The sequence below is a fragment of the Falco cherrug genome, chromosome 16, assembly GCF_023634085.1.
Source record: "Falco cherrug isolate bFalChe1 chromosome 16, bFalChe1.pri, whole genome shotgun sequence".
Taxonomy (NCBI): domain Eukaryota; kingdom Metazoa; phylum Chordata; class Aves; order Falconiformes; family Falconidae; genus Falco; species Falco cherrug.
The window spans coordinates 2,374,573-2,401,521 of record NC_073712.1 but is presented as its reverse complement, the minus strand read 5'-3'; the positions used below and the strand labels follow the sequence as shown (position 1 = coordinate 2,401,521).

At 47.8% G+C, this 26,949-nt stretch overlaps 2 protein-coding genes and 1 long non-coding RNA gene across 5 annotated transcripts; 1 reads left to right on the top strand and 2 right to left on the bottom strand.

Annotated features, from left to right (window-relative positions):
* Positions 1-252: 252 nt before the first annotated feature.
* On the bottom strand, positions 253-10,466 carry LOC102059038 (tubulin alpha-8 chain). Of its 2 annotated transcripts, none has more exons than XM_005447219.4 (5): positions 10,342-10,466; positions 6,042-6,264; positions 2,884-3,032; positions 851-1,531; positions 253-647 (listed from the first exon to the last, which is right to left on the bottom strand). In XM_005447219.4, exons 1-5 carry the CDS (start codon positions 10,342-10,344, stop codon positions 354-356), a joined length of 1,350 nt encoding a protein of 449 aa, XP_005447276.1. In that variant the 5' UTR covers positions 10,345-10,466; the 3' UTR covers positions 253-353. The 2 variants fall into 2 exon arrangements, with proteins under 2 accessions (XP_005447276.1, XP_055584347.1); XM_055728372.1 differs by having other exon boundaries at positions 10,436-10,452.
* Positions 10,467-11,885: 1,419 nt separating this feature from the next.
* On the top strand, positions 11,886-16,635 carry LOC114018099 (uncharacterized). 2 transcript variants are annotated; one of them, XR_003563531.2, is made up of 4 exons: positions 11,911-12,190; positions 13,620-13,715; positions 14,528-14,617; positions 15,176-16,635. It is a non-coding gene; the product is annotated as an uncharacterized LOC114018099 (long non-coding RNA). The 2 variants fall into 2 exon arrangements; XR_003563530.2 differs by having other exon boundaries at positions 11,886-12,190; positions 13,620-14,617.
* Positions 16,636-24,065: 7,430 nt separating this feature from the next.
* Positions 24,066-26,489, bottom strand: RABIF (RAB interacting factor). Its single transcript, XM_055728373.1, has 2 exons — positions 26,281-26,489; positions 24,066-26,214 (listed from the first exon to the last, which is right to left on the bottom strand). Exons 1-2 carry the CDS (start codon positions 26,452-26,454, stop codon positions 25,975-25,977), a joined length of 414 nt encoding a protein of 137 aa, XP_055584348.1. The 5' UTR covers positions 26,455-26,489; the 3' UTR covers positions 24,066-25,974.
* Between the last annotated feature and the right edge of the window lie 460 nt (positions 26,490-26,949).

Sequence of the window (26,949 nt, the reverse complement as noted above, 5' to 3'; positions counted from 1 at the left end):
GCTTTAGAGCCTTGAGAAAAAACATAGCTAACTGATTTTTCAGCAAAAGCTCAACATGTTCTAGTCATGTATTCTGGGGGGAAATATGCACTATTAGCTCTTTAAATAACACCTTAAGGACAAGAACTCGTCTAACTATAGCTGAATAAAATAATCATGCTATCTTTCTCAGAGAGAAGTTCTCGGGACTTCCTGGACTACCGACTACTGCATAGAGTTAGTGAACGTACACAGTGTTTGGACACTACCAGGTGTCTTGATTAAAGAAGTTTATTCCAATTATTTGACATGATTTACACCACTACTGAAGAGGCAGTAAAGTAGCAAAGACTGGGAATTCACTTTTGTTGCACTTAATATTCTTCACCTTCATCTTCTCCATCCATCGAGTCTGTGCCCACTTCTTCATAATCTTTCTCAAGTGCAGCCAAGTCTTCCCGAGCCTCTGAGAACTCCCCCTCCTCCATCCCTTCTCCAACATACCAGTGAACAAAGGCACGTTTGGCATACATCAGATCAAACTTGTGGTCTAGACGAGCCCACGCCTCCGCAATGGCTGTAGTGTTGCTCAGCATGCACACTGCGCGCTGCACCTTGGCTAGGTCCCCCCCAGGAACCACTGTTGGTGGCTGGTAATTGATGCCAACCTACACGAAAAGCAGAAGAGACCATGAGTTTCTCTTGAACATCTGACATGACTAATCAAAGAAGTCAGACAACAGTAGTTGAATAAAATGTTTCACTCCCAAGAAAAGAGCTTAGTATAAGAACCTAAGCCTCCATTTTCCAAAATACAAACCAGGTACCTACAGAGCATCTAAAAAAAAATTATGATGTAACTGAGACTTGCCTTAAAACCAGTAGGGCACCAGTCCACAAACTGGATTGTGCGCTTGGTTTTGATAGCAGCAATAGCAGCGTTGACATCCTTGGGGACAACATCCCCACGATACAGCATACAACAGGCCATGTACTTGCCATGGCGAGGGTCACACTTCACCATCTGATTGGAGGGCTCAAAGCAAGCATTGGTTATCTCTGACACAGAGAGCTGCTCATGATAGGCCTTCTCTGCCGAAATAATTGGAGAGTATGTTACCAGTGGGAAGTGGATACGAGGGTAAGGCACCAAGTTAGTTTGAAATTCAGTAAGATCCACATTTAAGGCACCATCGAATCTGAGGGAAGCAGTAATGGAAGAGACTATCTGACCAATGAGGCGATTGAGATTGGTGTAGGTTGGGCGTTCAATGTCCAGATTCCTACGGCAAATGTCATAGATTGCCTCATTGTCAACCATAAAGGCACAGTCTGAATGCTCCAGAGTGGTGTGGGTAGTCAGGATGGAGTTGTATGGCTCAACAACAGCTGTTGAGACCTGAGGTGCAGGGTAGATTGCAAATTCCAATTTTGATTTTTTCCCATAGTCAACTGACAGGCGCTCCATCAGCAGAGAAGTAAAACCTGACCCAGTGCCTCCCCCAAAGCTGTGGAAAATCAGGAAACCCTGCAAGCCAGTGCATTGATCAGACTGAAAGAGAAAATACATGTGTTAAAGCAATCGTGTAGACATTAAGAATCCCAAAACAAGCTCAAGAGAACTCTGAATTTCTGACACATACCAACTGTTCAAGCTTCAGGAAAGTAATACTGAGTTTAATTCATCCACCAATAATCAAGAAGGTGTCTCAAAAAACCCACTCTATTCTTGGCTATTTTAATCCCCCTACATACTAGAAGGTGACCTCTCCACTACAAATGACTACCTCAAAACTTCTACCCCCAGTTCTCAGGCCAAAGCCATTAACAATGACCAAAAGCAGTAACAGTCAAAGAACTGCAGATCACCTTTCCCTTATACTGATTTGGCATTCTCTACCTGCACAAAAGTGGAGCAATCTCCTGTTCCAGAACTACTGTAATAATCCTGTAAAAGTTGCAAGCATGTAACTCAGTTCAGGGAATGGAGCTGTCAAAGTGTATTACACTGCCATTCCAGTTTAGTCTTCTCAGATGAAGAAACTAGACTGCCCTGTCCTCACAAGCACTTAGCTTGATTCCCAGGACTGACTGGAACTTCCAACAGCTTGTAAAAAGAGATTACAACCATGTTTTTCAGGTCAAAGTACAGCCTGCTGCAAACTTATCTTAGCTTTAATTAGAGACAGTGGCAGCCAAGTGTTGATAGTAATACCAGTTTTGATCTGCAAAAGGTACTTTTCAGTAACACTCATCTAGCATTCTGTATTAAAAGACCAGAGCTATACCCTGGATTTTTTTGTGCAATAACTTCTTACCTTTGTGAAACAGATTTGTTAAAGTACATGCTTAGCAGCTCTGAGAAGGAAACTCTAACCTTCTAAGCTGACATCTTCATAGAATTTGCCACGTGATCAAAGTACCCAGGGAGCCTGAAACATCCCAACTTACTGAGATGTATTTCTTTTCTACTGTTATTACCATAAAATTAATTCAGAAATTATAATAGCAGGAAATGCAAACAGTCTAAACCACACAAGCAAATGCTCCTATTTACACTTCCTTGCCAGAGTCACAGCCAGACATCAGACCTTTTCCAGCAGGAACTATGCAAATCTTAATTCTCAGTCCTGGCTTTCTGAAGTTGAACATGAAACTTATAAATTTTTGGACACCACATCAGCATTTTAGGCCACTCTAAGTCATATCTGACAGGAATCATCCAACCATTCTCAGCTGGCTAAGAATAAAACCAGATGCAGACGAAGTCCACAGATTCTCCTACCACAGAATAAATTAAAGCACAATATATAGGGCTATGCATTTTTGATAGCCTAACTTCCAAATCCTGTAAACCAGGATAAAAGTAGATGTTTAAGAGCCTTCAGTGAAGAAAAGTCTTACCAGCTTCCTGATACGCTCTAGAACTAGATCAATTATCTCTTTCCCCACTGTGTAATGACCTCGAGCATAGTTATTTGCTGCATCTTCTTTACCAGATATCAGTTGTTCAGGATGAAAGAGTTGCTTGTATGTCCCATTCCTAACTTCATCTGGGGAGACAAGAGGAATATTATTTATAAGAAGTTAGTTTTCTATGTAGATCACGTGTTTCAAACTCCTGAGGGTGTCCAGAATAAGGTACCTAAAACCCTTGAGATAAAGAAAGCAGCTTGATTTCTACCTATCAGTAGGTAACAACACTTAGTACAGTCTAAATGTTGAATACCTAAGAGAAATGAAGTTACTGCTTAAGAAGCTGTCCCATTTTACACAAGTTTAAATTTTTCACCTGCCAGAGCAACTTAAAAACTGGACTGTAGCAGCAGTATCATTCTTCCACAGTTTAAGACAATTTAAGGCCCACTTTGCAGATCGACATCTGAAATTCTGCCTTCCCCCCGGATTTTCCAGGCCCCCCAGGATGTTGCCTGACTGCTTCTGCAGCTGTGGGCAGTCAGAGCCTACACTGCTTGCTTACCCTGTACTTTCCCTTAATTGTACTTTCTGCCAAGTGTACAGAAAAATGTTCAGAAGGAACAGGAGATGCTCTTGTAGAAATATTCAGTTATTCAAATACTGTGCTGTAAACTCCAGCACAAATGGCTGTGTTATAAAGTAACCACACAAGTGAACACACAGCATCTCCCAGCAGTTACAGATTTGGAGATCTCCACTAGTTATCAGAAATATGCACTTATATCTAAGCAGGCTAAGGCTCTGTCCTACCAGAAAGGTATAAAGACACTTGGCATAGCTTTGTCTCTGGTTTAGCTCAAGCCATTCCTGAGTTGTATGCTAATGCAGTACTGTATGCTTTAATTAAAATCAGGTGGAATGCAAAGACAGCTTTATTAACTACAGATTAAGTTGCCTGCTTGCATGTTGTTTTTAATCTTAAAAAGAGTCAGGAAGACAAAGATAAGTAAAATTCAAGATTTAAAATACAGCTACTATTCGAGCCAATTTAGACTGATCAGCTAGCACTGCAGCCTGCAAACCGATATTCTCAAGTATTTCCAAGACTGCACCAAAATGAGAATTTGGAGAAGTCTACCATTCAAAACACATACATTTAAGACTTTCTGCATTACCACCCCAAATTATAAAGGTCAAATATGGGTAAAAGGGAAAAAAATAGAACCTAAAAAAAACCCATAGCTGGTAGGGGCAACAAGTCAAGATGGTTTGGGGAAGTAACAAAACTTGACAAGTAAGGAGGATCCATCATTGGACTATGAACGTGTGCTAGAATAAAGAATTTAAACTTTAGGGTACAGCTAAACCAAGTTTTCCCCTGGACATGCTATCTTTCATGGTTTTAAGTCCAAGGCAGATTTTTAAAGACTTGTGTTGAATTCCCAGACATGTTACTGTGCTGTTTCTTGGTGGAAAGTCTGATGGTATTTTACCACCACATCCACAGAGCTGGTGTACATGTACAGCAGTCCTGCTGCTTCCACTAAGAACAGCACTGATCTGGAAGCTCCAGAAATCCCTGGTGAACACACGTGGCAGCTACAAAGCTGCTGTACGCACAATATTTTTCTTCATAAGTAGTTAGAATTATGCCAGCCGAGCCCAGGAAATATGGGATCAATAATTTTCAAATAAGAAGGGCAGGTATAAAGAAAGAAGGCTAGCCCCCAGAAAGGCTCATGTAACCTTTAACAAAAAAAGTCTAACTTTTTTAGTATTGCCAAGTATTTCATAGGACAACCTTTTGTCATCTCCCCATACTACAGCTGTATCATTAACAAGTGCTGGAACACCATCTTTTACCATTTGTCCCAACACTTCCCAGCTACTCACCCCCAGAGGGAAGGTAAGAACTTTGTCACCTGTTCTCCCTCACCTTATTTCTTAGCCTTTTCTGGTTGCTTAGAGCCACCACCTGGCCAGCAGCAGAGGAAGCAACAGCCACAGGGCTCAAGAAAACAAAAAGCCAGACCTGCAACAGCTCCTAGGAATATTAGTGTACAGCCAAGGGTGCTTTGGCTCATTCCAAAGTTCAGTCCAGCACTCCCACCCTTAACCCGCTCAACAGCCTTCTGCTCTCCTGCAGAAGTTCATTCTACTGTACTATCCACAGAAAGTGGTCTGGAGTGTTACAATGCAAATAAGTTTTAGCAGACCCAGTGTATGGGTGGGTATGTAGGAGTAGGCTAAGCCTAGTCACTCATTCCCCTTCCCACCTCTTACATATTGCAGAAAGATACAAGCACAGACAACAGACCTCACTCTTCTGTGAGAGCCCCAAATCACTACTTAAGACAAGACAGCCACAAAACCAGCTCCAGTAGAATTACTTCCAGCACACATGTTGGTGAGAGCAAAACCAAGATCCACAACAAAAGGGAAAAGGGTCTTGTAGAGCTGGGGAGCTCACACTGGGCTGTCAGTGTAGCTAATGCCACAGAAAGGACTGGTCAGGGGCTGATGCATGGGATCACATCAGAACACTAAGAGCCCCTGTTGCCAGAGGTTGGGATAGGAGTAGTTTTCAGGTTAAGAGTGGATTGTTGTTCAGAGATAAGACAACAGGAAGTTAAACTGCATGTTTGGAAGTCCCAGAGTTTAGGCTAGCAATTGAGACTCATTTCTGCAAGCACCATTCAAGCTACAGAGAATAAAAGATTGTTTTGGGAAGCACAGGAATCATTCCAACATACAAAAAAATCTGCTTAATGATACATATCACATCTTTTTAAAAGTTTTCTATTGACTGCTGTACACATTATGCCACATAACCTCTTGAAACAATAACTAGTTCCTTGCATAGCAAAAGCATGAGGCATATTCAGAAGACCTATTTAATTCCACAGGCTGGCAGAAGGTAATACTTAAATTTTTTACAGCTCCAGAGTGCACATTTGCCAGTTCAATGAATATAAAGCCAAGTATTTTCCATCACTAGGAAGCTACAGGCAAGCTTTATGCAGCAAAAAAATTAAAGCCCTAAAGCATTTTGCAGGACTAGAGAAATGGATCCCTTAGTCAAAAAAGTTAAATCAAATCCTACGGGATATTCTACAGCCACTTACAGAGGTCACTGTATTTACCTATTACTGCTGGTTCAAGGTCCACAAACACAGCACGAGGGACATGTTTTCCTGCACTGGTCTCACTGAAGAATGTGTTAAAGGAATCATCACCTCCACCAATGGTTTTGTCGCTTGGCATGGTACCATTGGGCTGGATGCCATGCTCCAGGCAGTAGAGCTCCCAGCACGCATTGCCGATCTGCACACCAGCTTGACCAACATGGACTGAGATGCACTCACGCTGTGTGGAGAAAAAAAATTGGATCACTCAGCAGAAACAGCAGTTTCCTTGTTTAGAAAACATTCAGCACACACAGCTTGAACTCCCACACTGCAAAGCTATTACAACACTGGCCTTATTGTCTTGGTGTTAGGGGCATTTGCCCCAAAATACAACAGAAAACAAAAGCCTCTTTCAGTCATCATCCTCCTCCACCCAGAAAGACCCTTTTAGGCACTGTCATTTTTACATACTCATTCATCCTTGTTCTTCCTATCCTCAGCCAGACAGAAGAGTTTGACCAACTCTTCCAAATCCTTCAGACATCTCCTATATCCATAGGAAACACTGAACACTTAGAAAAACTGATGACTACACCTGTCACTGGCCTAAGCATCCAGAAAAGCATCACCATCAGAACTCCAGCCCCAGGAGCACAGCCACTAGAGGGTGCAAACCCTTCTGCAAGACCCAGGGCCATTTTGTTTAATACCCATAAAAATCAGAAAAAGATATTATCTTGATCACTTTAGGGAACTTTGCCATTATGTAAGAAAGACTTTGCTTAAACCCCTTAGTATCACCCCATAAATATGGAACATTAGGCCTCACATCACACTGCTGTATGCAAAGTACTAAACTCCTTTAACACTAGAAAAAACTACCTCATTTAAGCTATGTAGAGAATAGTTCATGTCAGCAAAAGGATTATTTATACCAATTTATGGATTCCCAAGTTGCCTTTGATGTCCAGAGCACACACTCAGCTTCCTCATTATTTCAGCATAGGATTTTGAATATTAAAAGCCAAACCACAATGAAACTATCTCCAGACTCCTGGTCCATCCGTGGCATTTCATATTTAACTTCTGATTTTGAGTTACAGTTAGGCACACTCTAGAAAAAGCCTGCATGCAGGATGATTTTGAGTAACAGTCATATAACGATGTTAATGATGTTCAGACCCTATGACTGGGTGGTGGAATTTTGTCCCCTGAAATTCCAGGATAAGCAGGACCTGGAACTGCCTAGTCCATATCAATAGTCAATGCAGAAAAGCAAGAGCACTGTCCTTTCAATTTCCTTGGGAGCCCCAAGGAATTAGTATCTGTATTTGCCAAAAAAGCATTAAGTGTCCTCAACCACAGCACTGAACAGCTGAGAACTGCCGTTTTTCAGCTCTCCGTCCAAGCTGTGTGTTCAGATATACAGATTCCAGAAGAGCAATCTGCATCCCCTCTGCAACCAGCCTTACTTAAAGCTGCTGCCACACTGCTCTCCAAGGCCATTCATCATAACTCCATCGCTTCCAAGCTGAAACACCAGGCTTGGCAAGGTACTGCAATAGTAGAGAACAGCCAGCCTACACAGTTGTGGAAAAGGTGACAGAAAAAGCAGCTTCAGCATGCAACCTACCAAGGCTGCACTGTTGCCAAGAGGCAAGGCCATGGCAATGAAGCAGGCATCCTTTCAGGAAAGCAGGAGGACAGCCTGCAATTCTTCTACAGCAAGAGGGGAAAAAAAGAATAGAGAAATACCACCACTTCAGTGTGGAACCTCTCCTGTACTGAGGTCCTATCAATGACCTAAGCCTTGTAGTGAAGGTCCTAAGCAGCCAGGGAAGGTCACCAAAAGTAAGTGTGTAGGGACAAGCATGGCCAAGCAGGGTGAATGTATGGAAGATGTCAGATTATGTATGGGCTTTCCAGCATCAAATGAACTAGCACCACTATTTCAAACTACATAAAGCAAGAGCAATCAATCATTCACATTCCAAAGATAGAATTTAAGTATTTGAAAGTACAACTTTGTCAACACAGCCACAGACCAGGTCCTACAGATGCCATGTTAAAAAAAAAAATCACAGTGTGTTCACTTTGACAAACTACAAAGTTCAGCACTTGGGGCAGGGTAACTCCCTGCATCAGTACAAAGCAACAATTAATTGTGAGGCAGCCCCACTGAAAAGATCCTGGGGGTTACCACAGACACCACCCTGGATGTTCAGCAGGGCATTCTCATCCTCAATAAGGCAGACAACGTGCCCAGCTACAAGAAGCAACACTTCCAGCACACCAAGCCTTTCCTCTGCTCTGCAGGAGGGTTCAGGTCAGATGTTAACAGGCCGCTGGGAGATGGGGCTGGGTGTTAGGAAAAGCTTCCCCAGCAAAGTGGTGCAGCCCTGGAACAGGCCACCAGAGGTGGGATCTCCCTCCTTGGAAGTTTTCAGAACTTGGCTAGACAAAGTCAGTGACAAAAACCTGGCCTGGTGCTCCTGTTAGCCCCTTTGAGAGGTCTCTTTCAACTGCTCTCCTGCAACTCCAAGTACTTTTAAGTAGTATGTGGCTATCTAATGAAACACAAGCCTTTATTAGACACTAAGAGACTGCCTATTTTGCTCTGCATAGCTTTTTCACAGCAGGAGTCTTACAGCATCAAAAACACTAAAGAGAACAAAGTCTGAGCCTTGACAATACAATCTCCAAGTTGTAAAGACAGGCAAAAGATAACTGCCACACTTATTGCAACTCTGGGCTTTTACACATCACTGATTGAAGTCTCATAGTAAGGTTTAAATATGTACTACGGCTAAGTGCAGCTTTCAAGCCGTAAGTCAGGAAGGACACAGAATCCTTACGTAGTTAACACTAAATGCTCTCCCCCCCACTGTTCTCAAGCATGGAACCAGCTTCAGTGAAAACTCCAAGAATCTTCCCAACTCAGCCTGAACCTCTTCAGCATCTATTTATCTCCTTTTACTGTATGATGCTCCAACTTGGCTTGTCTTCTGTAACTGCCCCTTCATTAGCTGCAGACTGCTATGAGGTGTCCCCTTGCTGTACTTTGCCAGGCTGAAGTAGCCCAGCTCACTTCAACTGTAGTGGTGGACCATGTTCTAGCTGCCTTGTTCTCTCCAGCACTGTACTTGAAGTACAGCTCCATCTCTGTGAAGCTGATGAAAAGACAAGTTTCATAAGAACGGCTGTACCAGCTCAGCCCAAGTTCAACAGCATACCACAGCGAGGAACGGGATTTCCCTAGGACAAGACTCAAGGCAAACTGCAACCTCGCAGAGGTGAGGAACTGCATTCACTCTCTTGATTTGGCTTAATTTAAAGGTGTGACCATAAACAGCCTCCCACAGAAGGGTAAAAACAAGATAAGGACATCAACACATCCCTCCAATATTCTAATGTCTAACTATTTTCAGTTCAACAAATACTCCTTATGCATTCACAACTCTACAGAAGCAGTCTGCTACATTGCTTTAAACCCATACAACCTTCCAACATCCACAATCTCTTTCAAAAAGAGAAAAGCTACAGGGTAAAACGCCCACGAAGAGAAAGGCCTCACGCTTGTCCCAGCCTCCAACTGACAGATGCCGCTGGTGCGGCACATCGCTGCGGCTGATCTCTGTCCTCCTCGCCATGTCTCAGCCTTTATCACACCCCGCAGATATCCCCTCAAGGCGGACTCCTCATTCACAAGCTCATTCCACCTCAGCTTTATTGCCCAGCCTGCCTCAAAGTCCACCAGCAGCCCACCGGCCCCCTCCCCAACCCCCGCCCTAGGCCACAGCCGGGCCCGGCTCCAGCGGGGGTAAGGGCCAGGAGAGGCCGCAGGCCGCGGCTCCAGGACCCCGCTGCGATGGCCGCCCCCACCCAGCGCCCCCGCGCTGTTCAAGCCCGCAGGTGCGAGCGCGCCCCACCGCGGCCCCGGGGGCTGCCCGCGCCCAGGGCGGAGGGCCGGGGGCACCGCCGCCTCACAGCCGGCCGGGGCTGAGGGTCCCGCCGCCACCGGGCAGAACCGCCCCGCCGCGGGCCGCCATGTTCTCGGGAAAGCTGCCACCATTTTGGGATAAGGCCGCACGGCGGGACGCGACACCGTGAAGGCCCATCGGGGCGGGGCGGCGCGGCTCGGGGCCCGCCGGAGCACGGCCCGGCGCGAAGCCCAGCCCCCCCCTCCCCCGCCCCAGGCTCACGGCCGGGGCGGACCCGCGCCTCCCGCCGCGGACGGGCAGGCCCGGCCCGCCCCGCCCTTCCCCGCGCCGCCTCAGCATGCGGAGCGGCGCCAGCAGGCCCGCAGCCTCCTCACCATGACTTGGGCTGGCGACGGGCAGCGCTAGGAGCAGCAGACGCGCAACGAGTCCGGGCAGCACCTCGAAAGCGGCAGCCCTTCCCGGGCCCACCTTATATAGAGAGAGGGACGGGATGGCTGGTTCCTCACGCCTTGTTCATTGGCTATGCCTCTCCCGGAGGCGTGACCTCCTCGCGGCGCTATTGGGTGCCTCTGCGCGGACTTCGTCCGCTCGCCCAATGGGAGCCAGGCCCCGGCCGCGAGGAACGCGCCCTGCTGTGCGCCATTGGATCTCAGGTATGAATTTCAATTACCTGCGCTAGCTATTGGTTGATTCGTAACCAAGGGCGGGCAGGGGGCGTGGCCTGGTCTTCCCGCCAACGGAGGGCAGTCCCCCCACGGCTCCCGAGAGCGGGCGGCGCGGGCCCGGGCCCCGGCGTCTATCGCCTTGCTCCTCCCTGGAGCCAGCGGCCGGCGCGGAGGAGGAGAGGGGAGAGCAGCGTCCCCCACCAGAGGGCTGCGGGCAGGCCTAGCTGTTAGTGCTCGCGCGGGCCGGGACAGGCCTGAGGCGGAGTGCGGCCCAGGGGATCCCGGAGCCGGACGGAGGCCGCCCTGAGAGCCAGGCTCGGTCGGGGTCTGTTCTCCACCTACCGCCTGGGGGGTTGCTGGGCTTCAGCGAGGGTGCTGCTAGGCCTGGCCTTGCAAGGCAAGGGCTCGGGTCTCAGCGTGGGCACTCCGAGGCGACGGACGGGCGGGCAGGCCCTGGGAGAACTGAGCCCTGAGTGGGGAAGAGTGCGATGGGGGCATATCTCTGCTCTGCCCTCCGAGGGGGCGGGAGACGGCCCCATCCCACAGGCGCCAGGCAAACAGCCCTTGTCCCAGCTGCCTTGGAGCAGTCACATGATGGAAAGGGCTTAAAGCCAAAGGACCTGGTCTGGAAAGCCATGTAGAGCTACCAAACCCAGCAACTTTGCTATTTAAATGCCCCAGTTGAAGTTGGGTGTTTAAATGGGCTGTGTAAAACCCCATGTGACCTAAGGGTTATATTGCCAGAAATATCCATGTGATTGCCAAGCTTTTTTTCCTGGGTGGAAATCGGCTGCTGTAGCGTGCGCATCTACGGTTTGATACCCAGTGCCATCCTTTCAAGGGTAGTACAAGCACCAGATTCAGGAAACCGATTCTTCCCTCTTTATCCTCAGCTTTTGCTGACAGGATAGGCATGGGAAACAGTTTTAAACAATAACAACGTAGACCATGTTTTCCTCTTACTGTGTGTGGATCTCCAATCCTGTGAGCAGCCTGATCAAAAGTGATGCTCTTGAAGGGAGCGTGATGGAGGCGTGTCAGGCTGGGTCTATAGTCAGCTGGAACCAGCGGTGGGAAGTGACAAACCCCCTCACTCCTCCTAATCTCAAGGGCATCATAACTGAAGCCTGCTAAGGATGCTTCTGCTGCTGTTATCGATTTCATTGTGATCATTTCAACAGAGTGTGGAAATTAAACCTATGTGGGTGCACACTCAGAATTACTGAAAGAAAAGAAAGGCAAATGCTCTCCAAAAAGTAAGGATCAGAGGTTTGAGAGAGGAGGACAGAGAATGGAGGAAGGGGAAAAAAGACCCGCAAATAATGTACTTGTTTTTCCAAAGAATGATGCCAAATTTAATGAGTGGCTGAAAAACAGTTAAGATATAGAAGAGTACTAAGCTCTCTGTATTTAAAGAATTTGGCCATCTCCACACCCCAGAGGGAGGCTGACTGGGGCTTGAGGGATGATTGGGAGTGATCACACATACAAATACCTGTATCAAGAAGCAAGCTGCAATAGGATCTAGTTCCACCTGCTCCTGTTCAGTAAGCATACTGTGAGTATGAAACAGAAACCCTTTTTTGAACCATGAGCTGGGAAGCTAGGTCAGTTGACATCAGGGGAGTACATACAGATTTGCAATTAGTTTTTTAAATATAAGTCTTCTCTGCTTTTATGTAATCTAATCCTCAACAAGCACAGACTATTTGCTTAGTGCTATCAAGTTGGTATACATTTGAAGAATCAACATTAAACTTCAAATAACCCCTGCTCCTGTTCCAGCCAGCCTCTTGTAATACGCACCAGTCAGCTCTGAGACCTGAAAGAACTTGTCTGTTTTTTCAGCTAGTTTGTTTTATACTAATTGCTTAGTCTAACTTTGCTAGGGTATGACCTTGGCTGCAAAGTCCTTTTAGCTCAGTCAGTCTCCTTAGTGAAGCTGTTTGGTAAAGACCAGGACAGACCTAGTTGTCTGAGAGGCAGAACTGAAATCTGCAGTTTTAAGTGCTCACGCTCAGGTGGGAGTGATCACACCTGAAGTGACCATGAGCCATCATAGCAATAACTAATGGGAGATGAAAGAGGAAAATAGCTACAATATTTTAGTTTCTTTTGTTCTTTTTGGAGAAAAAAAAAATCATTTAACTGCCTTTTTTTCCTCCTGTTATCATCTGTTGTACTTTTCTCAGTTGGAAACAAAAGTATCAGCACCACATGACTGATCAGACCTTTGCAAACCCAACTTTGGGAATCTTTTTCCTGCAGGATAGAGAAAATAGGCCAGATTGGATTTCATTCTTCCACATGTTGCAATTGTATGACAAATGTTTCAGTGCTCTCTCTCTTTTTTTTTTTTCCCACTCTCCTTTCTTCTTAAAGTCTCCCACTGTAGGCATCAGGTGAATCTGTGAGAATTTCATGTGTTCATTTAAAAAGATACATTTTGTGCTGCTTTTCCAAATTACTAAGGAAATCTTCAACCTATGAGCAAAGTTCAACCTAAGCTCTAAAACCTATGGAAAATAAGTGCCCACAATGATTATTTTACTTTTTTTTTTAATTTTAATCTCATGATTTTTAAACCATTCTTAGGAATTTGAAAGACTTGATTCATGCTTTTAAAATTATATGACCTGAAATAACACTGACAATGCTCTGGCTGTGGTTACAACCATTCAGCTCTGCCAATGCAGTTTATCAGGGGGTCAGGCGCTGAATTGTCAGTGGTACAGAATCACACTGTAGTATTTTATTCTTCTTCAGAAACATTACAGGACCCTGAAACTAGAAGGGTCAGATGCCTTGCAAAAACAGAAAATTAGGACGGTATAATTTTGTCAGTGCAATGAGTACTCCTTTCAGTTTAGTTGAATCAGAGATTCAGGACAGGCTGGGGTGTTATAGTACGCCCTGGTCCAGCTTGAACTGAAGTTTTCACATACTTAACTATTGTGCTAATGACTTGGTTTGATTTGTCTTAACAGCTATTGGGAAATGGATTTTTGACATGTACCTCAGCTCTGAAAACTGGTGTTATCCTCGCTAATCTGGGTTTACCAGGACTGCTTCAGCTGGACGAGGTATTTGTCAGACTTCAGTGAGAAAATCAGGTTTTGATGCTACTTCGCCAAATTTCATGCAGCCTCTTGGGCAGCTGAAATCTGTTCTGTCATGCTGCATCAGCTGCCATAAAGCTTCACTCACTGGGCTTCAGCCCACTGTGAATCTCATGTGGTATAAAAAGACATCAAGATAGTGGGACCATGAAGTTGGCATTTCAAACTGAGTTTGCCTCAGTGCGCCTTTCCACAGTTGATGCACTAAGAAGTAACCCAGTCTTACAGGAGGTTATCTTGCTGTATACCCGGAAAAACATTCCTTGAGGACTGAAATGCATTTGATTTAGTCTGAGCAAACAATAATGTCAAGTCCAAGGGCTATCATGTACCCAGGATTTGTTGAACACATTCTCTTTTCCTACTGGAGATTATTTCTGCATGCAGTATGAGAATTTTTTACATTTGTCCAGGATTTCTCTGTGTCTGGTGATGCTATCAAGGCCCACAGAGCACAGACTTTGGCTGAGTACCATTTATTCAGTGAATATGATACTTTCAGAAAATGCTGGACTTGCTGTGTATTTGTGATACTCTGTTGCTGCACAGTGGGTCTGGGGATTCTTGAAGGGTTTGGACGAAATTTCTTTGAATGTACAACTACACAGCTCTTGTTTTCTGCTCTTAGACGTGTTGGACAAATAGTGTGTGCACATTTACTTCTATCAGTGAATTCCTAAAAATGTGACAGCCTTAACCCTGTGTCTGTCTGCTAACTACTTGTCTGTTCTGGGTTTGAGATGACCTAGGATTTCCTTGCACACTTTCTGGCACAGGTTGATGACAGCAATGTGCTGCATAGATTTCTGTGTTGTACTGACTCCTCCTTCCCAGGCCACAGAAGACTCGCCTGGGTGTGAGAACTGGTGAGTGTATCTGTACAGCTAGAGTAAAATGTTCAGATTTCATCAGTGAGGGGACAATGCTTTACCAGACTTCATTGTTTCAGTACTCAGGTCTAGCTCCTCCTTTCCTAGTGCAAATCTATTTAAAATATCCATCCTCACTCCTGTGTTCTTCACACTAGCTTTATATCTGGCTCCTTCCAGAAGTGTACAGCCCCTCTGACTGTTTCATAGCAGAGAGACTCTCCCTCCCAAATGGCTCCTTTATGAAGACCAGAAAACCAAATGCAGATGCCTGTTTGGACATTTCCTGCATAGTAAGAGGGTAGATGAGGGTGAGACTGGATGGGGACTCTGCATGTTCCTGGGCAGTGCAGTTTTTCCTGCTCTAGTTTAAGTCATACCCTGTGGCCACCAGCCTTACACCATGAGATGTTTCAGCCTGTTTCAGGCTAGGGTCAGGAGGGTGCCTAACCAGTGTGTGGGCCTTGTTCCTCAGTGACAGGTTTTATTCTGTGGATCTGAATGACTCTCCCAGTCTCTAACATAATTGATTTTATTAATTACTTTACATTCTAGATGCAAGATCTAGAGCTGACCATGGACATTGGCTGGGAGCTGGTGAAAGGACGTGGCATGCTTGCAGCAGCTTACAGTAGAAAGTAGCATGTTGCAGCAGCCATCTCCTTAACATGGATTTCACCTTCTGATATGGTGAATTGCATAACCCAGGTGAGCGGGGATGGATCCAGTCACTCCTCTCACCTCTCTCCCATTGCAGCGGGACATGGCTGTGGCCAGCTGCAGCCTTTGAGACTGCCTGCTCGTGGCTCCCTGTGCCCCTTGCCATCTGAAATCTTCTTTCTTAGCTCCCAGACACTAGTGTTACCCCATGTACTTTCGTTCTTTGGTCGCATTCTTTCCTCATCACTTCCCAAAATGAGCATCCAGGTTTTCTCTTGGTGAGGTCAGATTAAACAGCACCAGGAAAACACATGGCTGGTGTCGGGTCAGCGCTGAGTTTCAGGGGCAGGGAAGGTGTAACGTAGTTAATCATTAGCAAACACGGCCCCTTCCCTTCCCGGCACAGGGCCCGCTGGGAGGTTATTGATCTGTCAGCAGTCTGCAGGGCCTCTGCTGAGGACAAGATGGAGTGGTGCCTTCCAAAGCAGGGATCGATTGCCTCGGCGTGTGCGCAGCAAGGGGGCTGTTGCAAGCGAAGGCCCATGTCCGTGCTGATCCTGGGTACATCTGCCACAGGCTGACACAGGAGCAATTAGTGCTGAGCTGAATGTGCCTTTGTGCTGGTGTGGTGTCCCACTTTGCATTGTTAATGCCTCCTGGCTGTTGTGATGGTGTGGCAGAGAACAAGAGGCAATTTTAGATAAATATGTTTTAATCCTGGTGTGACTATACACGAGGAAATTGCTAAGGACATAAATGTAACAAGAGTCACACTGGATCAGACATATGCCTGCTTAGCTCAGTGTTACTCCTCTTGTGACACAACAAATGCCTTGGGAATTATCTAGAAGAGGGTCAGTGTAACAGCATCAGTACTCCAGGATATTGTCCCCCTGATCAGAAGAAAATTCCTGAACCACTAGCCTGTCTTTTCTCATCCCAAGCTATCATCTGGCTACAGGGTTTTGCTTGCCTGGTTTGTCCTACCCTGCAGGAGGGGGCCTGGAAATCAGGACCATAAGTAACAATCAGTCAGCTGAAAGGAATGTGCTCGAGCTTGTAGGCCACAAACCTTGGGAGGACAAGGATCGTGAATAGATAACAACAGACAGGATGAGTCAGGCTGAGAAAAGATAAGGGATGAGGAACAGATGGTGCCAAGGAGAAGTAACACGTTGCTGTTAATTGATGACTGTAAAAACTTACTTAGTAAGTGTCCTTTGTTTGTAGTTAACCAATTAGGGATTGCCTAGTATGTAATGCTTAGCTTAAAGAACCGATCTGTTTAAAGCACGCAGCTTCTGAAAACATATATAAACTCGTGATTGTGTACAATAAATTGACATTTGCTTGCATCAAGCTGCGTCCCGTCTCTCCATCGCAGCACTGCCCCATTCCCCTCAGGTAGCTGAACACCTTGCCAGGGTCTGTGAAGGTAACACAGGGTCTCCTCCTGGATTTGGGAGCCTGTATTGTTACAGGAACAGGTGTTTTTTAGTGTTGGCAAGGAATTGCTTCCACAATTTCTTGACAGGGATCTTCAGTAATTTGGTTTTGGTTTAATCTTCCTTTGCAACACTGGTTGCAGTTCACTTGGGATCATCTGATCTGGGCTAATCCTTCTCCCGAAGACAGGCCCGACGCTGCCTAGGACAGCTTGCTGTGGACTTTTATGGGGCCTTCTATTGCACAACCCTGACCTTTGGCTGTTGCAATACACACTCTCAGCTCTGCAGAGGCTGGAGAAAAGTTTGTGTCATCAAGTAAAGCAGCATCTTTGTTAGCCTTTTGGAGAGGTGGAAGGGCAAGAGATTTTGTTCTTTTTTCTCTCTGTAGACTGGGAAGGGAACAGGAGGTGAGGAAAACTGTTGTGTACAAAGCCTAGCTAGCAGGAATGAGGAAAAACTACTTTCCTGTGCTGTGTGATGAGCTTTTTAGTTGGTTTAGCACTGGCTGTGGTCACATACTGCCTAAACCAGCTCATCTGGCTGTTCTGGTGTGGATGTCACTTAGGGACTGCATTGTCAGTAGTCCACAGCTGCATGAGCAGACAGCACCATGTTCTTTTCTGCCTGAATGTATTGATATAAACTAAATGAATCATGAAAATCAATAGATGACAACCAGAATGGAACATTCTGTTTTGTTAGATTGGTCTAAAATCAGAAACCATTGCAGCTCTCTCTGTAGACCCCTCCCTGCCCCCGTGTCCAGGGCACAGAAGGGTCACCCTGTAGCAGAAGGTTTGTACACAGAATTCTGCTTCCTCAGCAAGTTGAGTATTAACAAGCCCTGCCCGGAAAGGGAGGCAAACCCAGCTCTGCCGTTAGGGCCGTGGGGGTAGGGCCCTGCAGAGGAACCGGCTGTGCAAGTGGAGGTGCACCCAGCTACCTGGGGTGCACGGGTCTGAGTATGACACTGCAGCTCTTGTCACAAACCAGTTCATATCACTGGGCTTTGATTGCAGTGAAGATGTTTACCCCATCACACATACCTGTACATTTTATCTCAGCTGCAGGCAGCAAACAGAGGAACAATTTGGGGAGAATGTAGAACAGGTGGAAATGCTTAATCTACTGATCTCAAGCCAGACCTCCATGGGAGGACATGGATTCTCCATGAGGTTTGGGGAATGTTTGCTGGGTGCCAAGAAATCTCTTTCATTTAGAGCTGAAAGCTATCCAACTAGACAGGGCTGAATTAATTTCTGACCTAACCACTCCCTGTTCCTCATGGGCTGCAAACCCTTAAATATGGGAATAATGAGCGCAGGAGACATATCTAGAGTAGTTCGCACAAGGACAGGAATGATTCCTCTCCTGAACACTGAATATGCAATAGGCAGATCTCTAATTATGTGATTCTACCCTGTTTATACCCGCTCCTCCCCCTGCAGGGAGTGTCAAAATAAATGGAAGGATGTGCTTGAGTTGCCAGATTGGAAACCCAAAGGGGCTGGGCTTTCCTTTTGTTTTGTGAGATTTCCTATGTGATAGTCAGCGGAACTGCAGCAGAATGCATGTACACAGGAGATTAACATTTCACGAGAAAGTTTAATACCAGCATTCTCTACCTTGATCATTTGACTTTGTAACCTTAACGTGCTATTAGCATGGTTTGCTGTAGATAATCCTTAAATAAGATCCTGTTTTTAGTGGCCTTAAATACATTCCCTGGTTTTAAATCTTGCATTATTTGTTCTTCCAACTGTTTTAATCCTGCTCCTGCAAGCATAGACTTGACTACTTGCCCTATTATTTTGTTCCCTCCAAGTCCACATTGCAGGGGCTGCTTCTGTTCCCTGCTTGTTTTAAATGCTACTTCAGCCCTGACTTTCACACAGTACTTCTTGCCTGTCTGCTTCCCTGCTGGTCTGCAGTGACAAACCTCCATTTGACCTTTGTCAAAGCTGAAAGTTTCTCCATCAAATCCACCTATTTTTTTCTTTACTTTACAATCAAAAGGCCTTCTGAATTCAACTCACCTATTCACAGTGCCATCTCCGTATTGCAAGTTTGGTGTTGCTGTGCTGGTTGGTACTCCTCAGTCTCAATTATGTCACGCTTTGGTAGCTGTATTGCCTGTATTGGTTAAACTTCTTGCCCCAGCTTCTGTTTGTTACCTGGGAGTAAGAAATTTTGTGTCTTCTACGACTAACTTTTGGGTTAGATACTGAAAATGTACCTTGTCCTGCCCTGCTACAATAATTGGCCTCTTTTTGTGTGGGTAACTGAAATCACCCATTGGACTGGATCTCTCTCACTCTGAAGTTAGCCTTCTTCCCCTGGTCAAGCAGTAGCACTGCCAACCTGCTTTTTCTGATTTCCAGGGCCTGAACGTTCCTATCTGTACTGATTCTTTGCTGCATAGTCCTTTTGACCAAGAAACCAGTCAGCTGATGGTGCAGTTAGCGAGTGGGGCAAACAGTTCACATCCTGTGCTGGTTTTGGCTGGGATAGATTTAGGTTTCTTCACAGTAGCTTGGACAGGGCTGTGTTTTGGATTTGTGCTGAAAGCAGTGTTGATAACACGGGGATTTTTCAGCTGTTGCTGAGCAGCACTTGCACACGTCAAGACCTCCTCTGCTCCTCACACTGCCCTGCCAGTGAGCAGGCTGTGGGTACATGGGAAGTTGGAAGGGGACGCATAAGCATCGATTAAACCATAAACACCAATTAAACATCAGTTTAGCTGGATCAGCAGCACTATAACTCTGGCCTGGAAGGCAGGGGATACCAAGAAGTAGAGCAAGAGGGTCCCAGAAGACAGAAGCTGCACTTTATGCTGTGTTGCTCTGAGTATGTGCAGCACTGGCACTGTGGCTTCATCTCTCCCCAAATCAGGTACAGGACAGCTGCACAGACATGGTCTTTTGGTGCTAGCATACTGGTTTTCCAGTAGAAATCCCCAAATCCCAGCGGGGTCTGAAGTGAAAGGGTGGAACCAGATCCCTCTGAGTAGTGCTGGCATTGTGGGGGCCTTGTGGAGCATCAGCACCAGAGCCAGAGGACCTGTGGCTGCCAAGGGCACTGAGCCTCCAAATTTTTGCTGACGCCCACAGTAACATCCCTTACTCCTGGTTATTCCTTATGAAGGGAGGTTCCTCCCAGCAGAGTCTGAAGCTGCTCCTTTCTCCAAGCATCTTTTTTTGCTCAGGAGTTGTGTCCTGTGTTTGCTGAGTCCTGGCACTTCTGACCTCCTACCCTTTTTGGTGCTAGCCCCTTGGACCTGCTACAGTTTGACACAGAGAACTGACTGCTTCTGCCTGTTTTAGAGAACAGGAGCCAGGAACTGCTCCCTGCCCAGGAAAGCACAAGGCAGCACGTTCTTGATGCCACGTCCTTGTGCTCCATTGCCAGAGATCCCAAATTAACCAGAGATTCTGCAATGAGCTGCAGTCTGGATGCATTCCAGGCAGTGTGCAGAGCCAGCTGCTAGAGGAGGGGAAGGATACCTGTGCTGACACGGCTTTGCTTATTTTCCCTTGCTCTCAGGGCATCTCTTCCAGCTGCGTTTGACTCCTGGCAGCGCTCAGACAAGAGCACTCTGCCTCTGCACGTACAGCGATTAAGGCTAGCAACTGTCTCCCTTCCTCCTGGGGAATCCAGAGACTCCTGGAAGATAAGGAACATGAAAGGGGGAGCCGAAGCACAGCTGAGTATACACACACTCCCTGCTGGTTCCCCATCGAGGAGAAGGCATGGATGAACACATCGGTGCAGGGAACTCCTAGTGCAGAGTCTCGCCCCAGGGATGTGTGGTTCCTATTGATGCCACAAACTGCCCTGAAAGCCTTCTAAAGGACAGGCTTTGCCGGCAGATCAGACTTGCCCTGCCAGACCAACACCCGCCAGGAATGCAGGCTGCTGGAAAAACCATCGCTCTGGCTGCTTTGCTGCGGCCTCCTCCGGTGGCTGAGCGGCAGCTGCTCGAGTCAGAACATGCCCCACTCGCCAGCCCCTCCGCCCGGCCTGCCAGGCTGGTCCAGCTGTGCCAAGGAGGGAAGGGCAACCCTGCATTTCTCCATGCAGAAGCTGTATCTGAATAGTTTGTATTTTAACCGAAGATGAAACGAAAGCCCCTGAAGTGACCAGGTGATGATGATCAAGAGATACATCCTCTGCCATAAGCTGTTTCCACCCGTGTAGCACTCTCAGATTCAGACACGCAGCACTTAAAAAGCTGAATTGCAGCAACCCCTAGGCTGGACTGTGCAACTCTCAGTTAAGTTTTAAGAAAGATGCAGAAAGAAACAATTTTTCCAGAGCCCACTTCCCCCTCTCAGGACATGGAAGTGTTATTATCTCAGTGACCCGGGAACCTGATTACTCTTCCTCAGTGATTGCATTTAGGGAGCAAAGTACTTGATTTTGACTCTGTGCATGGTCAGATACTTTACAGACGTCAGTGCACTTCCCCTGAAGCACACTGCTGCGAAGATAGCCTGGGCTTCTCTCACTCATCCGGGGGGTGCAGCCCCACAATTCACTCACTCTCATCTGGACCGCCAGGCTACCATCTCCCTCTTCTCTACCCTCACCAACACAAGGTCCAGCTGCACTTGTAAGAAAGCTGCACTTCAAGAACCTGGCTGAGTCTCAACTTGGTACAAAAGTACGTACACTGACTGACATGCTTAACAGGAATTATTGGTTAAAAGGAGCATAAAGCTAGCTTTTATCAAAGCCCTCATTTTCTCTTTGCACTTTTATGGCAAGTTCCACTCATCTGCTGTGGTTTTCTTCCATGTACCCCAGCAGCTGCAAAATACTTGGTGGTTTAGTGTTCCTTTGATTCTAGAGTTTGGCCTTTATTAACCTGGCTTTGCGGGAGGCAGGGAAGCATTTCCCTGCACTGTTTGTTGGAGGACCCTGAAGCTATTTCCTTTCTATTGTTTCCTTTCCTCCTACTTTTCTTGTTCCTGCCAGGGACTGTAATGTCAGGCATGTAAAATGACCTTCAGAGAATATTCATAATACATTTCAGATATTCCTCTGCTCCCAAACACCCACACATTGTAGAAACTGCTTGTGCCGATACTGCTGTATCTGTTCATGCAGTGTAATAGTTCTGCTCTGTAGCAGTGGTGGTTTAGAGAAATAAGCAAGGCAAGATACGTAGGAGGTGCAATGCCAAAAATACCTCTCCTAGAAAAACTGGCCCTGTTTTTATGAATCCACAGCTCTTTTCTGAACTCTGCTGAGCTCCTTGTCTCCCTGCATGGTGGCAGCGGGTTCAGACGCGCTGAGCTGCAGGTATTGCAGAGATCGTACCTTAAGCCCTCCTAGCTGCCTACGTGAGGACTCGCTGAACGGCAGAGCTCTAGAACACCGCAGGGAGGCAAACAGCAAAGTCCTCCTCCGAGCTATTACTTTAAAGCTCATATTGTCATAATTTCTTCTGTTAAGAGATCAGCAACCATGGAGAGACCTTGGGTGTTATCAGGCCCAGAAACCAAGACCTTTTTTACTGACTTGCAGAGCTGAGGAAAGAAAGCGCCATGAATTCCAGTCCCTGCTCCAAGCAACACTTACCTCTTTCAGTGAAATGCACTTAATTTAGGGAAGGAAGAGCATGGATGTGACCTCTTCAGAAGGGATGACTTCCAGCCGTTACCCAGGACGGATTCAGCTGACCTCACAGCCTCCTGCTGCCAAAAATGGGAAGACCTTCACCCTGCCATTGCCTCCTGATTATCTCACACAGAGCTCAAACTCCCATGTTTCACCCCAGCAGCACAAGAAAGAAAGCTTTAGACCAAGTTAGCAAACGGGACAGTCTCAGCAAAGGGTTCAGCGCCTGCCTTAAGGGAGAGATTTGGGTGGCAAAGGAAGCAGAGAAGTGTCAGCGTCAACCTAAGCCCAGACCATAGTTTTGAGGCTGTGCACCAGTCTCAATACCTGAGTCAGAGTGGACCAAGACCTGTTTTTAACCATTCTAAATACGTTTATATTTATGGTATATAAACACCTAACCAATACAAACAAGCTTAAATCCAGATTGGGAAGCAATTAGACAAAATGGTTATTACTGCCCAAATGCAGCACTAAGGCAAGGCCCCAGGTGCCAGAGGTTTTGTGCCCTGCTGTGCACAGGTCTCACCCACCTTGCTGGTGGGATCGGCTGGCACGAGGGGTGCAGGTTTGTTACTATACCCTCTCTTGGCAGTGCTACAGCTTAATGCAGAATGAGTCTTACCAGTAAAGTCTATGCAGCTATTTATGTAGAAGAATCAGTTTTCAAATTAATTTTAAAGTGACTTGCACGTGGAAATAAAGGTTTCTGCTGTCTTGTTGTTGATGATAAAGATGGGCTGCAAGATGTGCATTAACAGGTCTTATGTAAGCACTTCCCATACCTGAAGGTTGGCTTGTCTATCCTGTTCTTGGAAGTTCCTGCAGGCAACTGGAAAACTGTTTTTCAACATGCTAGCCAAAAAGCAGTGAAAAGATTATGTTTATTTGTGAGACTATCCAAATTTTTATTACTTCTCATTAATGCAAAAACTATTCAGTGCTTCATTAGATGCTCCCAAATTTGATGTTCCTGTCTGTTGCATAAATACAGACCTTCCCCCTAAGGCGAAGTTTGCTGACTGCAAACATTCTTCCTCTAAATCTCCATTAACATCACAGTGGAATTGCCTGGGCTCAAATTCCACAAAGTCATGCCGCTTTTTCCCCTCTTCACCATTTTTCCCCCCTCATAATTCTCATGTCACCTCTTGGGGTATGAATTAGCCCAGGTGAGGGGCTTCTGAGCATCAGCAGCCAAATGCAGAGCTCTACTGCATGGCTGCCCCTTCACTAGCACCAGTGCCCTGCCTGCACTACTTGGGACATCAAGGGTGTTTCTCATGGCTTCTCCAAGCTGCAGGAAGCCAAGATCCTACCCGAGGTTGAAAGATTCTAAGATCTCATGGTATAAAAGTTTCCTCCTGTGAATATCCAACAGACTGTATATTTCTTAGCATTTCCACAACCTGTGTGATCCTACTTTATATTTAAGTTGGCAGAAACCAAACCTTGATCCCGTGGAGGATGCATCCATTCAGCACATCCCTCCTCTCACACTGAGGGGTAGGAGGCGCCTTCCTGACTCACCATCACTGAGCAACGCTGCACTGAAGCAGATTCAAGTCGCTGCCATACTGGTGTGAAGACCCAAGGTCTCCCCTCTCTCCAGGAAGTGTCCTGCTGAGTGGGAAAAGCTGCCGCCACTACTTCAGCTCTGTCCCAGTCCCACCCACCAGCTTCTCCCCAGTATCAGGAATCCACATGTACCGTTTTTTTGAGAAGCATCATTTACTCAGTGTTAATCAAGCTGATATCCACAAGCATGTTCTGCACAGTGGTGTCTTCAAAATGAATCTACTGTGCAGCACATTTTTATTTTAGTAACACGGACTATAATCTAAGTATTACAGGTCAAAACACATTCCCTAATAGACAATTTAAGTGAAAGTGTGAAATTAAAGTGACATGATCCCACTATTTTGTGTTGCCTGTGCAGAACCCAGCAAAGCTCTCCTGCCCTTCTCCATACACTTCTTTGATGAACTTGTTCCGTTACTGGGCTTAGGGCTAAAAGACAAGAAGGGCAGGAGGAAAGCAGCAGTTTTCATGTCAAATGTGCACCTGACACATTTAGCAAGGACATAGCACAGGACTCACCTCCCACCAGGCGAGAGCCTTAATCACCAGACTAGGGAGTTATGCCTCTTTCCATCCCATAAATAAATCTTCATCTGCCCACAGCAGAGGTTTCCGATACATCAGCCCCAGAGCAGCCAACATCTTGGTTGTTCTATTTCTATGCTAAGGCAGAGCCTTCAAATCTTAAAAGTGCAGGTGCTCAAGAAATGGAAAGGATTCGTTTCTTTCTCAGCCGCTGTCAGGATGCCTGTCTGGAAAATCTACTTGAGGCTGCACTTGCCTTACAGACTCCTGCCAGTAAAACTGTTTTAGCAGAGGAGCAAAGAAAAGGTCTCTCCCCCAGCCTTGTGACAGCAACACTGCTAATTGTTAAGTACAACCGATCTTGATTGTCATGGCAAATACAACTTCATCATCCCAGCGCCACGACAGTTGTGCCTTTACAGCTGCATTAGTACCAGAAGTGTTTTATTAGCCCAGTGAACCGATACGCCGCCTGCAGTGAGGCACGTCCTCTGTGACCCAAGGTGGTATCTGTAAAGCCGCTGTATTATTCACACGGGAGTTTGCAAATGGAGAGTGCAAACTGGAAAACACAATTGCCAAAAGATAAATACAGTGAGAACCATGGCTGCTGCAGTCTCCCTTCGTTTTCAGTGAGAGTTGTCCCCATCTTTTAAAAAAGGCAGAGACAAAAACTGGACACAACGTGCACTGCTCCTACCACCTCTTACTGAGAAGAGACTCCTTCCCGACTCCTCTGTTTCATTCACACACGCCTGTCCTGATGTTCTTCAGCACTGAGACACGCCGCCACTGGGCACTGCTTGTCCAATGATTCAAACCCTTTTCAGGTTGGAATCTCTTCATTCTTGCTGCCTGGAAATACTATGATCTTGCACATTTACTTTATTTGCCACTCTATCAGCCTATGTTGTCTGCAGACTCTACCTGTATCTTATTTCCAAGTACTCAGTTAATAAAACTACATACAATGTTAGTTAAAATGCCTTACGTACGCTTTGGGTGCCATATACCCTCACAGAGTACAGTTGTCAGGTAGGATGAGGTCCTGGAGAACCTAAATGGTTTGGGGCAGGGAACATTTCTTCTGAAAATCAAAACCAGATACAGCCTAGAGCCCTGTAGCCACTTTGGCCATAGTTCAGACAATTTAAGCTGCCGCAGTGGTTCCGTGCAGCAGCCGTGCCCTCGCCGTGTCGGCTCCGCCTGCAGGAGATGCCAGCACGTGTGCGGGCAGCCAGCACACGCGGCAGGCCGCCGGCAGCGGTGCACGGAGCCTGTGGCCGAACTGTCCCGGCAGCCACGGGGACCCCCCAGCTGCAGCGTCCATCCGCGCCGCCGTGGCCAGGAGCTGGCGGTGCCGGTCACTCCGTGGGTCTCGGCCACCGCGGGCCCAGCTGGGCCACCAGGCCGTAGGTCGGTCAAGCCACGGGGCAGCCAGGCCGCCGGTGGCCGGGGCCGAGGGGCGGCGGGGCCGTGGGGCTCCCGGCAGCGCTGCCCCAGCCCCAGCCCGGGTCACTCGTGGGCCACGCGCTCCAGCGCCACGTAGAAGCTGTCCTTGTCGTCCAGGCAGTGCCAGCCGATGGGCCCCGCCTCGCAGTCGGCGCACACCAGGAACTTGACGTTGCCCACGTCGCGGGTGAAGCCCACGTTCTCGAAGGAGAACATGTCGCGTACCAGCCAGTGCTCCCGCACCACGTCCCCGCCGCCGCTCGCCGCCGCCGCCGCCTTCTTCCTCATGGCGGGCAGGAGGAGCTGCGGGACACACAGCGTTACCGGCCCGCCCGGGCCCCGCGTCCCGCCCCCCCCGCGCCCCGGTACCTCGCGGTGGGCGAAGGTGGCGGCGCCGGGCAGCAGCACCCGCGAGCCGCAGCGCTGGCACAGCACCGCCTTCAGGTTCCGACCCTGCGCGCACACCAGCCCGGCCGAGCCCGGCGCGGGGCACGGAGGGGGCGCCGCCGCCGCCGGCTCCATCCCGGCACAGGCCGCCGCCATGGCCGCGCAGGCGCGCTAGGGGCTGCGCTAGGGGCTGCGCGGCGGGCGGGGCCGGGGCCGGGGCGGTGACGCGGGGGCGGGGCCGGGGCGGTGACGCGCGCTGGGGGGGCGGGGCCGGGGCGGTGACGCGCGCTGGGGGGGCGGGCGGTCCGGCGCGGCCTCGCCCAGCCCGCGGCTCCGGCCGCCCCTCCGCTGCGGCGGTCCCCGAGCGCCCGCTGGGCTTTGCTGCTCAGGAGCGCGGCGCCCCCGCTGCTCGCAGGGCCCGGGGTAGCGGGACGCCGGTCCGGTTCCGCTGCAGCGCGGTCCCGGCGGGGAAGGCCGGCAGCGAAGGCCGCGCCTCCCGGGCGCCTCCCGGGCCTGGTTGCGGCCGGACACCGAGCTGCGGCTTGCGGGGCTGAGCGGGAGGGGGCTGCGCGGGGGAGGAGTCCGCCCGCCGGGCCTGGGGAAGCCCTTGCACGTTGCCAGGGGAAAGGCAACAGCTTCGCATCAACACCG